We start from the raw sequence: 15,591 nt of genomic DNA, 5'->3' as shown, positions 1-15,591 counted from the left end.
AAAAGGCCTCTGAGGTTGGGTAAATTCATGTCTTGACGATAAATAAGCTCATAACACCAACCATTAATTGAAATAACTCTTTACTGTGACTAAAATTTACAAATTAAAATAACATATTTACAATAAAATTTAATGTATAAAATAAAATAAAACTGTTATGATACACTATATAAGAATTAAAACTGTAATAAAATCATTGTGATAAAATAAAATTACCTAAAATAAACTGGATTAAAAGCGATAAAACCTGTAGCTTTTGGAAGCATCAGCTTCCTTCCTCAACAGCAATAAATCTTCTGGCAACACTTCCTTATATATAGTATCCTTATATATAGTATTATATATGGAGTCTGAGGACGAGAGTTGCCTGTGCGGACGTGCCTTTCTGCCGCTCTTGGAACAGAGAAGTTTTTTCTGATTTATTTTCTGCTTTATTAGTTTAAATTGACATATTAACTTATTTTCTAGAGTAGCTTTATATTCCTATTTACGGTACTTAAGTTTAAAGTAACTTAGATAGAGATTTTGTAGGTATTACTTAGTATCGGAAAGGGTATCAAATCCACGTGTTTACCGATCGTAAATAGCCGCCATTGCTACGCGAAAATTAATCAGTAAAATCTATTAATCTTGTCGAACTTCATTGGCAATTAAATTGTACTTTTAACTATACATATAACCACTTAGGTTACGTAATATAAATAATTAGTAAAAATAAATAATTAATACATAACTTGATATGGAAGTTATATAAAGGGATTTCGTAGATAACACTCGTTACTGAAACAAATATTTCATAGATAACACTCGTTACTGAAACATAAATATTTCGTAGATAACACTCGTTACTGAAACAAATATATCGTAGCTAACACTCGTTACTGAAACATAAATATTTCGTAGATAACACTCGTTACTGAAACAAATATATTGTAGCTAACACTCGTAGATTTCGTAGATAACACTCGTTACTGAAACATAAATATAGCTTTATAACTGTGTTGAGATACAAGTTTAGGATTTAATTTTGTACTGAAATTGAAATTTTTATTGAAAGTAAATCGAAATAATGACTCAAACCAGAGCAGCAAAGCAAAAGGCTCAAGCTAATGGGAATGCTGTGGCTCAGGGGAGAACTGAGGGGGGCAGTTGCCCTCTGAATCACAGCCTTTTAAGATGCACTATTTGCTTGATGTTTGCGGAGCAGTCAGGTATGGGACATGATACTGCCATGGGAGATGTCTTTGTATGTGCGCGATGCAAGGAGTGTAAGGAAATCAGGCATCAACTCAGCATTGTTATGGGCCTATATGAGAGCTTGAAGGACAGGGTGGATGCCCTCGAAGGATTACAAGTGAGGGGCCCATCAAGCTCTCAGCTGCCCACACCAATGCCAGAGCTTGCACTTGGTCATCGCACAACACAGCGGCAGCCCCCAAGGCAGAATGCGCTGGTCCCAAAGGAACTAGTAGTTGTTGGTGACTCTATTGTCAGGGAAACGGGAAACATGCTTTGTAAAAAGGATAGATGGAACAGGACCAGGGTATGTCTGCCAGGGGCAAAGGTTGATGACGTTGTAGAGCGGATATCATCTTTTAAGGGCACAAAAGGTGATATAGTTGTACACGTTGGCACTAATGATATTAAGAGTAGGAGACCGGCGGAATTACTTAACAAGTACAGGTCACTGATGAAAAAAAGCGGTGAATTAGGGTTGAATTTGAAAGTGTCTGCAATTCTGCCCAGACACGATAGGAGGGAGTATATGATGAGAGCCCTGTCGATCAATTCGGCCCTGGAAAGATTGTGCAGGGCTCAAGGGGTAGAATTTTTTTCAGCCTGGTCTGTACTTGTTAACAGGAGAGACTGCTTCTACAGGGATGGGATACACTTAAATAGAAAGGGTGCAAGAATGTTTGCTGATGCTATCGAGGCAGTGTTAGGAGGGTCGGAAAACTGCTAGATTGGGGGGATACAAGGACTAATAGATTAACAGGTGCTACTGGCAGAGGAGAAAGTGATTCTTGCACTGCTTCTATTGGAATGAGCAGCAGCCTGGAAAATAAGATGCAGGATATTTCAGAGACTGCTGGGAATCATTGGGGTATAAGTAAACACATGGGTTGTGTTAGGGTGGCTAAGAGGAAGAGCAGGTGCATGTATACTTGCATGTACACCAATGCTAGGAGTCTAGTAAATAAATTTGATGAATTTGAGGTATTGCTCAAAACATCAAAGGCAGATATTGTTGGGATTTCAGAGACGTGGTGTCACCCAGATATAAGGAATGCAGAACTGGAATTTGGGGAGTACAATGTCTACAGAAAGGATAGACAGGATAGGAAGGGAGGAGGGGTTATGCTATTAGTTAAGAAACACATAAAATCCAAGGAAGTGAAGCCAGTCGACATCGCTGGACAGTGCAGTGTCGAGTCAGTTTGGTGTGACATAAGCATTGGGAGATCAAAATTGAGAGTAGGAGTGTGCTATAGGCCTAATGACTCTGATGAGTATAATAAGAAACTGTACAGAGAAATAGAGTGGGCCAGTAAATCAGAGAGTCTTATTATGGGGGATTTTAATTTCCCAGATATTGACTGGAATTTGGGAGCTGGTCACTCACACACTAGCAAGGCTTTTATGGATTTATTGGATGATTGTTTTCTACATCAGCATGTTCGGGTAGCAACTAAAGGGAGTAATACTCTTGATTTGATTATCAGTAGTGATTCTTCATGCATTAAGAATCTGCAGATAAATGAACCACTAGGTGGCAGTGATCACAGTGTTCTGAAGTGGAATTTACTCAAAGAGGTAACTACCATTAGGGGTAAAGGGAAGGGGTATTGCTTTCGTAAAGGTGACTACGATGGACTGAGACAGTATTTAAATTCTATACAGTGGGATCAACTGATGATGTTACCAACAGCAAATTCAAAATGGGAAGCATTCAAAGAACTTATCTTGGAAGCTACTAGGCTTTACATACCAACTAAGAAATATTGTTCAAGGTTTAGGCCTAAATGGATGTCAGATGAACTAATGAGGCATATGGCAGAGAAGAAAAATGCATGGGATACATACAAATTAACACGTGACACAGAAGCCTATGATAGATACAAGTTGATCTGTAACCAAGTTACAAAGGAGGTTAGGCAGGCAAAGGCAGATTACGAGAAATTCTTGGCAAAGGATGCGAAGAAAAACAGCAAAGAGTTCTTTACTTATGTAAACTCTAGAAGGAAGGGGATGAATCAGATTGGTCCACTTGATATCGATGGGTCAACTGTTGATGATCCTGCTCAGGTAGCTAACAAACTAAATGAATATTTTGCATCGACATTCACACATGAGGAGTTATTCAGGGAGGGGAATGCCAGAGGTGTATTCAACTCTGGCAGTAAGCTAGAGAATCTTGTAATAACTGAGAGTAAAGTGGAGAAGAAATTGTTGAAGATAAACACAAGAAAGGCACCTGGGGTGGATGGAATCTATCCAGTTATATTAAAGGAGGCAGCAATGGAAGTTATCAAACCCTTAGCCATAATTATGAGAGCTTCCTTGGACTCAGGGGAGGTACCCATGGACTGGAGATGTGCAAATGTGACCCCAATTCACAAAGGAGGATCAAAGGCTGACACAAGTAATTATAGACCTGTGAGTTTAACTTCTGTTTCCGGAAAATTAATGGAGGCACTGGTTAAAGAAGCACTGCAGGATCATCTAGACAAGACTTCAGTTATAGCTCAGACACAGCATGGTTTTGTTAAGGGGAAGTCTTGCCTGACCAATTTGATTGGATACTATGATGCAGTCACAAAAGAACTGGATGCAGGGAATAACTTTGATATTATATACTTGGATCTTAGAAAGGCTTTTGATACTGTTGCACATGGAAGACTGCTGCACAAATTGGAGCAGTGTGGCATTGGAGGCAAATTGCTGCTATGGATAAAGGGGTGGTTGAGGGGGAGAAGACAGAAAGTGGTAATCAATGGACACTGCTCATCGTGGACTAATGTTATTAGTGGAGTCCCTCAGGGTTCAGTATTGGGTCCTTTATTGTTTTCTGTATTTATAAATGATATTGATGATGGTATATCAAGCTTAATGTCCAAGTTTGCAGACGATACGAAGGTTGGCAGGGTTGTCAACGACACTACTGATACTATGCTGCTGCAACAGGATCTGGAAAGGTTGAGCAGATGGGCTGAGAGGTGGCAAATGAAGTTTAACATTGACAAATGTAAAGTACTACATATGGGAAACAGCAACTCCAGAGCAACGTATCAACTCTGTGGTACTACACTGACAGTGGTAGAGAATGAAAGGGACCTGGGGGTGGTTGTGCAGGCAGATATGAAGTTCTCTGAACAGTGCAGATGGGCTGCAAGAGTAGCTCATGGTGTATTGTCAATGATATATAGGAATTTTTCTAGCAGGGATAAGGAGGTGATTATTCCCTTGTATAAGGCAATGGTCAGGCCACACCTAGAGTACTGTATACAGGTCTGTAGGCCTCATTTCAAGAAGGATTTAGAGCTGCTGGAACGGGTACAGAGAAGGGCAACAAGATTAGTGAATGGAACAAATTGGTGCTCTTACGAAGAAAGGCTTAAGTTTTGCAAATTACAATTGTCTGGAGACTAGACACCAGCGAGGTGATCTGATAGAGGTGTACAAAGCCTTGAATGGTTCAAGCATGCTCAATGCTGATGGGATTCTTCCTTTTGCTCAGAATAATCACCTGAGAGGGCATAAATTCAAATTGAGGAAAGACAGATGTAGGATAGATGTGCGGAAATTTGCCTTTAGCCAGCGGGTGGTTGGTAGGTGGAACAGACTTCCATCCCTTGTCGTGGAAGTTGATAGCCTAAATAAGTTTAAGGCTCGGCTGGACAGGTATTTCGAACGAACAGAGGGGTTTAGTGGAAGTGGTTATTTTTTATTTATTTATTTTACTTTAATTTTTTTGGCTTATGCTGCATAAGCTTTCTTTCTTGCATCAAATGCCTCTACTAATGCTAATGCTAATAGCAGGCTCACGGTATTTCACCATGTGGTTCCATCGGCGCATGGTCAGAAGTGGAAGCGGAAATAGCTCGGGAGCGCGGAAGGCAAAACCGTTCATCCGTACTTAGGACAATAGATTCAAATAGGGGATGCAAACGTATACCCCTGTCCCTATTCATGGTATTGTTGTCAGATGAACAGATTCGCAGGCTCTCGAGCCATTTACGGTCCCAGAATCCATGCGCTCGATCCACAATAACCGCATCCTCTGGGGAGATATGATGCTGCCTCTCCCAACAATGTCAGCCACAGCAGACTTATTATAATCAGCGGTTTTTATAGCATTTAAATGCTCCCCCAGATGATCCGTTTTGTTTCGCCCACATAGCATTCCCCACAATATGCGCATTTTATCCTGTAAACAACTCCACTACTAAAGTCCTTTGTGATTAGATCTTTTACCAGAGACACAACTGTGTGCAACCTCCACCCGGGAAGCTGCACACAGCGTGTATTAAAACCCCGTAAAATTCTGGTTAACCGCTCAGTAAGACCCGGATAGTAAGGAATGTATGCGGTAGCCACAGGAACAAACAGTTCTCTACGGTTGGACAATATTCCTTTGCTGTATCTGCCCACGATCATCTGGGGGTATCCACATTTTCTAAGGTCTGCCGTGACCCGTTTGATTTCACATTCTTTATCCTCAGAAGTAGTACAGTGTGACATTGCTCTGTTTACTAGAGCTTTTACGCTATTCTTATGCTGTCCAGCTTGTGCTGAACTGTAGTGGGTGTGCTAACCTCTACACATAGGTTTTTTTAAAAACCGAAGTTTTTAGCCTAGGGGCCTATCCTAGAGATCGATACATCCAAAAATGCAAGGGTGCCGTAAATGGCTCGAGAGCCTGCGAATCTGTTCATCCGAACACAATACCATGAATAGGGACAGGGGTATGCATTTGCATCCCCTATTTGAAACTATTGTCCTAAGTACAGATGAACGGTTTTGCTTTCCGCGCTCCCAAGTTATTTCTGCTTCCACTTCTGACCATACGCTGATGGAACCACGTGGTGAAATATCGTGAGCCTGTTATATATAAGGAAGTGTATCCAGAAGATTCATTACTGTTCAGGAAGGAAGCTGATGCTTCCGAAAGCTACAGGTTTTATCGCTTTTAATCCAGTTTATTTTAGGTAATTTTATTTTATCACAATGATTTTATTACAGTTTTAATTCTTATATAGTCAGTTCTTCCATAGCAGTTTTATTTTATACATTAAATTTTATTGTAAATATGTTATTTTAATTTGTAAATTTTAGTCACAGTAAAGAGTTATTTCAATTAATAGTTGGTGTATGAGCTTATTTATTGTCAAGACGTATATCAAGCTTGATGTCAAAGTTTGCAGATGATACAAAGGTTGGAAGTGTTTTTAATAACAGCAATGACAGTATGCTGCTGCTGCAACAGGATCTGGAAAAGTTGGATAGATGGGCTGAGAATTGGCAACTGAAGTTTAACATTGACAAATGCAAAGTACTGGATATGGGTAGCAGTAATCCCAGAGAAATGTACCAACTATGTAGTGTTACACTCAGGATAGTGGAGAATGAAAGAGACCTGGCGGTAATTGTGCAGTCAGATATGAAGTTTTCTGAGCAGTGCAGACAGTCTGCAAGAGTAGCTCATGGTGTCTTGTCAATGATATACAGGAATTTTTCTAGCAGGGATAAGGAGGTGATTATCCCCTTGTATAAGGCAATGGTCAGGCCACACCTTGAGTACTGTATACAGGTCTGGAGGCCTCATTTTAAGAAGGATATAGAGCTGTTGGAACGAGTACAGAGAAGGGCAACAAAGAATGGTGAAGGGAACAAAGGTATGCTCTTATGAAGAAAGGCTTAAGTTCTGCAAATTGCGCTTCTGGAGACTAGGCACTTGCAAGGCAATCTGATTGAGTTGTAGTAGTAGTGGCATGTGATGCAAGAAAGCAAGTGTATGAGCTTATGCAGCATCAGCCAAAGAAAAAAAAAAACACACCATTCCCTCCAAATGCCTGTCCAGTTCCTCCTTAAATTTATTCAACCTATCAACTTCCACAACGACAGATGGAAGTTTGTTCCAGCAATTAACCACCCGCTGGCTAAAGGCAAATTTCTGCACATCTATTCTATATCTGTCTTTTCTTAATTTGAATTTATGCCCCCTTAGGTTCGTAACCTGAACAAGTGGAAGGATCCCATCAGAATTCAGCGCGTGATCAACCCATTCAAGGCCTTATACACCTCAATCAGATCACCGCGCGATCAACCCATTCAAGGCCTTATACACCTCAATCAGATCACCGCGCAGGTGCCTAATCTCCAGCCACTGCAATTTGCAGAACTTAAGCCTCTCTTGGTAAGAGGATCCCTTCATTCCCCTCACCAATCTTGTTGCCCTTCTCTGTACACGCTCAAGCAAATCGACATCCTTCCTAAAATGAGGCCTCCAGACCTGTATGCAGTACTCAAGGTGTGGCCTGACCATTGCCTTATACAGAGGGACAATCACTTCTTTTTCCCTGCTAGCAAAATTCCTATATATCATTGTAAAAGGCCTTGAATGGATTGAGAAGGTTCAATGCTAATGAGATTCTTCCTCTTACTTAGATTATAAACCTGAGGGAGCATAGATTCAAACGGAGGAAAGACAGGTGTAAAATAAATGCACAGAAGTTTGCCTTTAGCCAGCGGATAGTTGATTGCTGGAACAAACTTCCATCTGTTGTTGTGGAAGTTGACAGCTTAAATAAATTCAAGGCAGAACTAGACAAATATTTGGAATGAATGGATCAGTGAAATGAGAAGGGTTTTTGGTTTTTTTTTTTTTTTTTTGGCTGATGCTGTATGAGCTTGTTTTCTTGCATCATGTGCCTCTACTAATGCTAAAATGCTTATGCTATCGTCTGTAACGCCCATGTGTCAATCAGTATATCGTTCTCGCCTTCTACTGCTGATACTGATAACATATACAGTCTGTTTGCCGAGGATGCAGGGAGACACTGCGGTAGCAGCAAACCAGTGTCTGGTAAGTTTTTAGTAGTTTGTGTGGTTCTTGTGTTGGCTTTCTTTACCTTTGCTCAAATTTTCTATATCTTTCTCATAAAAAGACTTGCACTGCTGTTGACCACACCTTCTTTTCTTCATCTTATATGTAGAATTCACATCTTGTCAGATCATTTTTCAGCTTCCAAAAATATTAAAATCAAAAAAATTAAAATAAGGATGATGAATCACTTCCAAGTGCAGTTTCTTGATGTTTGCTACTATCTGTTGAGTAAAATAGGTCAATCACACACTATTATATTTGAGTGATAACACTCAAATATCTGCAACTCTTCTTTTAATCCCCATAGCAGATAAATTTTGAGAATTTATGCATAATTCTGTAAGCTTATGTTCCAGCTATATGCAAGAAACAGCAGCAGGCCAGTGAGTTAGAATATACCATGAACTCAACCTGCCCAGTATTTTCCTCAATAAGCTTGAATTTCTTTAGATGCTTGTTATGTGTGAAGCTATAATATTTTGTGCTCCTCAACTGCTACCTTAGTGGTTTTATAATTGCCTGACTATTAGAAAATCAAACCACACTGAGGAACTCAAATATTTCCACAAATTTTGGGAATAATGCCTTCAAACTTTAGTTGGTATTCCTGCAAAGTGCCCATAGAATTCCACTGTAATATATGAAGTCTATAATTGATTTCAGTAGTTAATTAGTAAGGGTTTAAAATTATATATTTTGTTTATATTTTTAATATATATATTTCTCTGATATGCTATTTGGAACCCTTCTGTGCAAAAAACTACATTTATAAACTGAAAAATATTTAACTGAATAATTCCCTCAAAATAAAGCACTTTGTCTAACAGTAGAAATATGATTCTAAATCTTAACCTGGCAGTGCTTGTGCTGTACCTCTTAGATGTAGTACAAAAATAAAGTTTGCACAAATATTTTTGGTTCAAAGTTAATGACTAAAATTTTCTCTATATTCCTAAATACAATTTGTCTAGACCAGATTTTGAAGTGAAATTTTATGGTTTGTAAAGAGTAATTGCATGTAAACACCTCTGAGGTGCAAGCTCCAAATATATATATATGAAATCTGACCAAAACGTTTGAGAGCTGAACTAAATTTGGGAAGTGATTAAACTGACTGGGTAATTGGAAGGATCTCCTTCAAAGTAGTCACTTGACACTTTATACAAAAATTCAAATACTTCTGCAATTTCTGGAAGCATTCCCAAAAGGCTTCTTTTGGGACAGCTAGTAGTTCCTGTTTTGCATTTTGAATAATTTCCTTGGTTGTTGCAAATCTATGACCCAACAAATTTATGAAATTTTATGGGTCATAGATTTATGAAACTTCAAAAATTTATGAAACAAAAAAAAAAAAAAAAAAAAAATCACACAAAGCTAATTCTGGTATGCATGATGGATGGGGATCACCATGATAGAATACTTGACAAGAAATTCTTGAATGAAAATGGCCAAGCATGCAGATGCATTGACTTGATGTAAGTGCCAATTCCCTGAACCCCACTCTTCCGGCTATTTTCTCCAAACAGCACCATCCATAATACTCACCAGATTTACCTAATGATCCCCCCTCCCTTTTCACCACCAGTAATGATGGAAGAAATAAAATGTGGGTCAGCAACAGCATGTTGACTAAAATACTCATGTATGAGAACTCAAAGCTTTCTGCGATCCTCAGTGAGAAAGTGAGGGGAAACCATGACTGAAACTAGTATTCCCAAATTTCTGTTACAATTCACACAAGAAATACCAATTTAACTAGTAACTTTGAGGATAGTTAAATGTCAATCATTCTAAATGGATTATAAACATAAACAATTAAATCATTAGCTGTGAAGCTGAAAGTTAGCCAGAGTGAGAAGAGCAAGAATTATCTTTAATGGGCAAGTGATCCTCTTTAAACTTTGAAAACTCCTGAAAAGACTTCAAACAAAAGTTCTTTCCAAAGGCTATTTTTAACATTGTGTATTTCTGTTGCACTTTTCTTTAATTTGAAGTAAAATTTGATACAAGTTGGCTGCTGATTAATATCACTCATTTTAAAATGCAGTGAAATGCACAAAACATCTTCTATTCATACATGCTAACTCAGACTGACTGCAGGTAAATGAGTATCTACAGTCGGTCTACAGACAAACATGGTGCAAAGTTTGCCCCCAAACCTTTTAATAATGCATTGTGTGTGTGTGCATACACGCCTTCAGGACCAACGTTTGAATTTTAAAAAAAATGGTAAAAATAATAAAATTTTTATTATTTCTCAATGGTAAAAAATATTTTTTTATTTATTTTTATTTTTTTATATCGTATGATGTGGCAATACACAAAGAAACCAGTTTTTTCCTGCTTCCTTCATGTATCGTGGCTGTGAGATCCAACCGGATAGTGTGGCACCATCGTGATATCCAAGCCTGAGGCAGGATTCGAACCCACGACATTTGGGTTGCCAGGCAGGCACTTTAGCCATCTGGCTAGCCCGGTCAGCGTAAAAAATAATAAAAACATGCTTATTTTTATTTATTATATTAATTACATAAATAAAAACAATATACCTAATAAAATGTTTATTCATACTGGGTACATTTTTTTATTTATTTTTTATGATTTTTTTAAAACTGAAAACTCCACAGTCATTCTCTAAAAAAATGGCCATAGCTCCATAACCATTCAGAACTGGATACATTTATGCAAATAACTTTTTTCTTTTTTTTTTTTTTTTGGTTTTTTTTTTCATTGTTTTTCAGGATGGTCTTGAATCAATCCTGAAGATACAGCCCACATGTTATGAAACACTGTATATATAATGAAAGTCCACTTTATCAGGCTCACCTATCTAATAGCAAACAGGTTTTGCTTTAGACCTTGCATGGATTTAATATGGCATGGGCTCAACAAAGTGATATGGCATGCTCAATAACCTAATTTTACAGGGGTGGCATGAGCAAAACCATCAACTAACCCTGGCTGACACTCTTCCTTAGGGCATGGGACCACGAAAATTATTTCTCGCCATCTACTAACCATGTTCCTCTTCCTGTCCTATGCATGATAATAATTGAATTAAAAAAAAAAAAAAAAACACCTACTATTCTGTATCAACCTCAAAAGAAATACCATAAAAGAAATATAAATAAAGAAAAGAAATATAAAATAATGGCATATAATCCCCAATCCTTATTCCTATTAACACTTCTCCTGCTCATTTCAGACCATTCCTGGCATTCAACCTCAGCTGTGTGGTTGGAGTTGGGCAGAACATGTGCCCCTGCCTAAGCTTTGGCCACCTGGGTTGGGCTGCAACCATCACGAACAGCCAGCCAACAGTGAAGATGAGCTTGACCTGGTGATCTAGACAGCATACCATTTTTAAATCAATTTTCATTTTTTCTACTCGGCACTCTTAATGCAGCCCCAGGGTTGTGGCGAGAGGCTCAAAATGGAGCCTCTGGTTAAAAAATTGTTACTTTTTTAACCATGGTTAAAAAAGTAATGCAGGATCATCTAAACAGGAATGCACTTATATTGCAACTATACCATGGATTTGTTAAGGAGCAATGTGTCTGATCAATCTGATTGGATATTATGATGCAGTAACAAAGGAACTGGATGCAAAAAATTATTTTGATATCATATACTTGAATTTCAGGAAAGCTTCTAATACTGTTGCACATAAAAGACTATTGTAAAAATTGGAACAGTGTGGCATTGAGGGCAAGTTACTGCTCTGAATAAAGGGATGGTTAAGTGTAAGAAGACAGATTGGTTTTGTTTCATTTTTTTAACTTTTTATGGTGCAAAAACAATGAGGTTATAATGTGCCATAAAGAGGAGAGAAGCAAGAGAGTGGTTATTAATGGACACTGCTCTTCATGGACTAATGTTATCAGTTGATTTCCCCAAGGTCCAGTGCTAGGCCCATTGTTATCTATATTTATAAATGATATTGATGAAGGTATATTAGGCTTCTTTATGTCTAAATCTGCAGGTGATACTAAAGTTGGCAGGGTGGTTTAATGAGAGTAATCAGGGTAAGCTGCTGCAACAAGGTCTTAAAAAATTAGGCAGATGGGCTGAGAAATGGCAGATGAAGTTTAACATCGACAAATGCAAGGTACTGCATATGAGTAGCAGTAATCCCAGATTCAGGTAGTTGAAAATGAAGAAATGGTTAATTGTGCAGTCAAGATATGAACTTCTCTGAGCAATGAAGACAGGATGCCAGAACAGTTCGGGGGGGGGGGGGTCTATGATATACTGTAACTTTGCTAGCAGGGATAAGGAAGTGATTGTCCCTTTGTATAACGCAATGGTCAGGCCACACCTTGAGCACTGCATACAGGTCATGCATACATGGCATTCTTCCTCTTGCTCAGATTATGCACATGAGGGAGCATAACTTCAAATTGAAGAAGGATGGTTGCATGACAGATACATGGAGGTTTGCCTTCAGACAGCGGGTGTTGATTGTTGGAACAAACTTCCATCTTGTGTTGTGGAAGTGGGCAATTTGAATAAATTCAAACTAAAATTAGTGAAGAGGATGGTGAAGTGGAAGGATTTTTTTTTTTTTTTTTTTTTTTTGGGTGGTGCTTTATAAGCTTGTTTCTTGCATCATATGCCACTACTACAACTACTAATAATAATAATAATAATAACATACAGCACTTGGACTGCAACACTTATATAACTTGCAGAGTGCAATAATTGTTAAACAAGCCATGTGATGGTATCAAACAGCATGCACAGAGTGTAGTGTCCTCTCCAATGGTTACTCTGCAATCCTCCCCCACAGGAGTTTGCCTCCTCTATCTCCCAACACTGTAACTCCTTCCAGAAGCATTAAATGCAATTTTTTTTATTTATTTTTTAATTCGATTTCATTTTTATTAGTATTTTCCTTTTTTTATTATTCTTTTTTTGTTCTTTTTAATATTTTTTTCTACTATACACTCTTAATGCAGCCCTAAGGTTGTGGCAAAAGGCTCAAAAATCATAATTTAATGTGTCCAGAAAAATGGCCCACCTCATTAAGAATGGGATCCAGCCTTAATGTTGTGTTGTTTCCATTCTTAATGGAAACAACACAACAATCGACGTGAAGCACTAAAACAAACTAAACATTTGTTCTTTTTTTTTTTGAGCGGCAGGTGTGAAGACAATAGGTACATTAATCTCTCAATGACGACGTCTAATGTCGCTTCTCGTTTACGATTTGTAAAACATCTGTTTATACCCATTCTAGTTATTACTTGAATTTTATGATTTCTGGTTGATTTTTTTTTTTTTTTATAATTTGGAGTCTTGAAGTGTCCCAGTTAATCCAATCCCAGTAATTTGAGAGTCTGCTGTATATTTAAAAAAAAAAGGTTTTTTGGTCCAAAGAAATAAATAATTCCTGTAATAATCCCCCTACTCCATATTCACTTGACCTTGCATGATCCATGTATTTTTTTTACATATTTATGCACAAATATTAACACTGTAAATATTTATGTACAAAGTTTTCATTTTTACAGTTTTTTAAAAATGATGTAAAAAAATTCAGAGTTAACTGGTAATGGAAAACAAACTACCATTAGCCACGCATTTTGTAAACTCACTAATTATAGCTGAAATGCTATCAACTCCTTTGATTTCAACAATCCAACAGATTGAGACCGAGAACTCAACCAGCTCACAGTTGAAGTCTTCCACTAATGCTTCCAGAAGTGGAAGGAACATCAGGACACATGCATAATTGGTCACAGGATAGGGGTATGAAAATTTGCTTTAAGCCAAATAACTGATTGCTGGAACAATTTTCCATCTGGTGTTGTAGAAGGGGGTAGAGTTTGAATAAACTTAATGAGGGATTAAACAAACTGCTAGAGATGTACAGATGAAGATTTTTTTTTGCTGATGCTGAATAAGCTTCCTTCCATGCCTCATTTGCCACTACTACTAATAAAAATTGTGTGTACCCTAATCTTTATTTGTCAAAATACTCTTAGAACTTTTTGATCAGACCTCATTACATTTAAGGTCTACTTACCTGGACCGTTCTTTCAATTGGCTTTCTAAACATCTGAATGCTCTTGACTTTCTTTGAGAGTTGCACAGATGGAATTTCAACTGTCTGATGAATTAAAAATGAAAAATTTAAAAAAATGCATATCAACATACACATGATTTTTCAGTATACTGTATTATAAGAATTCTGTCTTGCAAACAGTTCTACATTAAGAGATAGCTGAGCTTAGTGATAACTTTAAGGGATGTAATATCAAGTACATAAAAACAACATATGCTTTTATTGTCCTAGAAATTAATGACTACTAAATACAGTTAACACTTGTATTCATTGTCAAAACAATGAGTTGTGAACTTCTGCAACCTAGTATAAACAGAAACAGAACATTTTATGGCCTGACATTAGCTGCCAAGTGGTTAGGGTACGAGTGCAGTAGTACAGGCATTTAAGTTGACCATGGTTTGAGTCCACATTACTACTAAATACAGTAATGGCTTTATTACTGTCAAAATGATTAGTTGTAAACTTCTGACTTGTGTGGTCATGGTGGAGTAAAAACAAACATTTTAACAGCTGCCATAGCCAAGTGCCAAAAATAAGGGTACAACAACAGTATGTGCATTTGAGCTATTCACAGTTCCAGCCCATACGACTGCTACATATGGTGCTGAAATAGTTCATTCAATGTGGTAATTTTCAGAACGTTGAGAAACAATAACATTAATCCTCAACATTCTGAAAATTTGCAAATAATGGTTGGAAAGTAAATGTCTGGAATTTGTGGCTAACACTTACTTTTAGGTTGAACTGTAAATCAAAACAAGCCTAAAAATTTTATCAAACATTTATTCTATATACATCAACTAACCTCAACAAGCAAAAAACAAATAAAACTGTATACAAAACTATAAACAAAAGCCAAGCACTGCTGCTAATATTGGTAATCAATATTGGTATTGTTATTTCTGGTGCAAGGGCTAGGGCCATGTTGCACCTATCAACGATATAGAGGTCAGACACGGTGATTATAAAATGATTATAAAATGTCAGACACGGTGATCATATAGCTCTATCCATTTAGTTGGCAAAAAGGGGATTCCTTTAGGACTTGTGAGAGGGCTCTAAAGTTAATCCAATTAAATGCTCACAAAGCACATACAGTTGTGGATCAACTCAAGCTTAAAGCAGAGGAAAATAATATAGATATCCAGATAATCCAAGAGCCATATACAGGAACTCCCCGACTTACGTAATACTCGACTTATGGAAATTCGACTTTACGTAAGTTTTTCCCGGCCCGTGCAAACTTAAAAAAAAACCTTGGAAATATTTTGCATCTCTTAGGAATAAATGGAGGTATCATGAAAATATCGTAATGTGAACCCAAAACACATTTTTTTTTTTTTGTAATTCGTTCCAAGTCCTTGGAAGTTGAAAATTTCACTATATTACTAAGCTACTAAGCTATTTATCTCTC

The 15,591-nt window shown here is 37.5% G+C and overlaps 1 protein-coding gene across 2 annotated transcripts in view; it reads right to left on the bottom strand.

Moving 5' to 3' along the window:
* Positions 1 to 15,591, bottom strand: part of eEFSec (eukaryotic translation elongation factor, selenocysteine-specific) — a 101,574-nt gene that overhangs the window by 21,320 nt on the left and 64,663 nt on the right. For both annotated transcript variants that reach the window (XM_090368630.1, XM_090368631.1), the window contains one exon: positions 14,136 to 14,219. In XM_090368630.1, the coding sequence (XP_090224756.1) occupies positions 14,136 to 14,219 (84 nt within the window). The remainder of the gene's footprint in view (positions 1 to 14,135; positions 14,220 to 15,591) is intronic.

The sequence above is a fragment of the Mastigoproctus giganteus genome, chromosome 2 (genome assembly GCF_048544385.1).
Source record: "Mastigoproctus giganteus isolate SK-2022 chromosome 2, ASM4854438v1, whole genome shotgun sequence".
NCBI lineage: Eukaryota > Metazoa > Arthropoda > Arachnida > Uropygi > Thelyphonidae > Mastigoproctus > Mastigoproctus giganteus.
The sequence above is the reverse complement of the archived record's forward strand: the minus strand, read 5'-3'. Positions and strand labels throughout refer to the sequence as shown.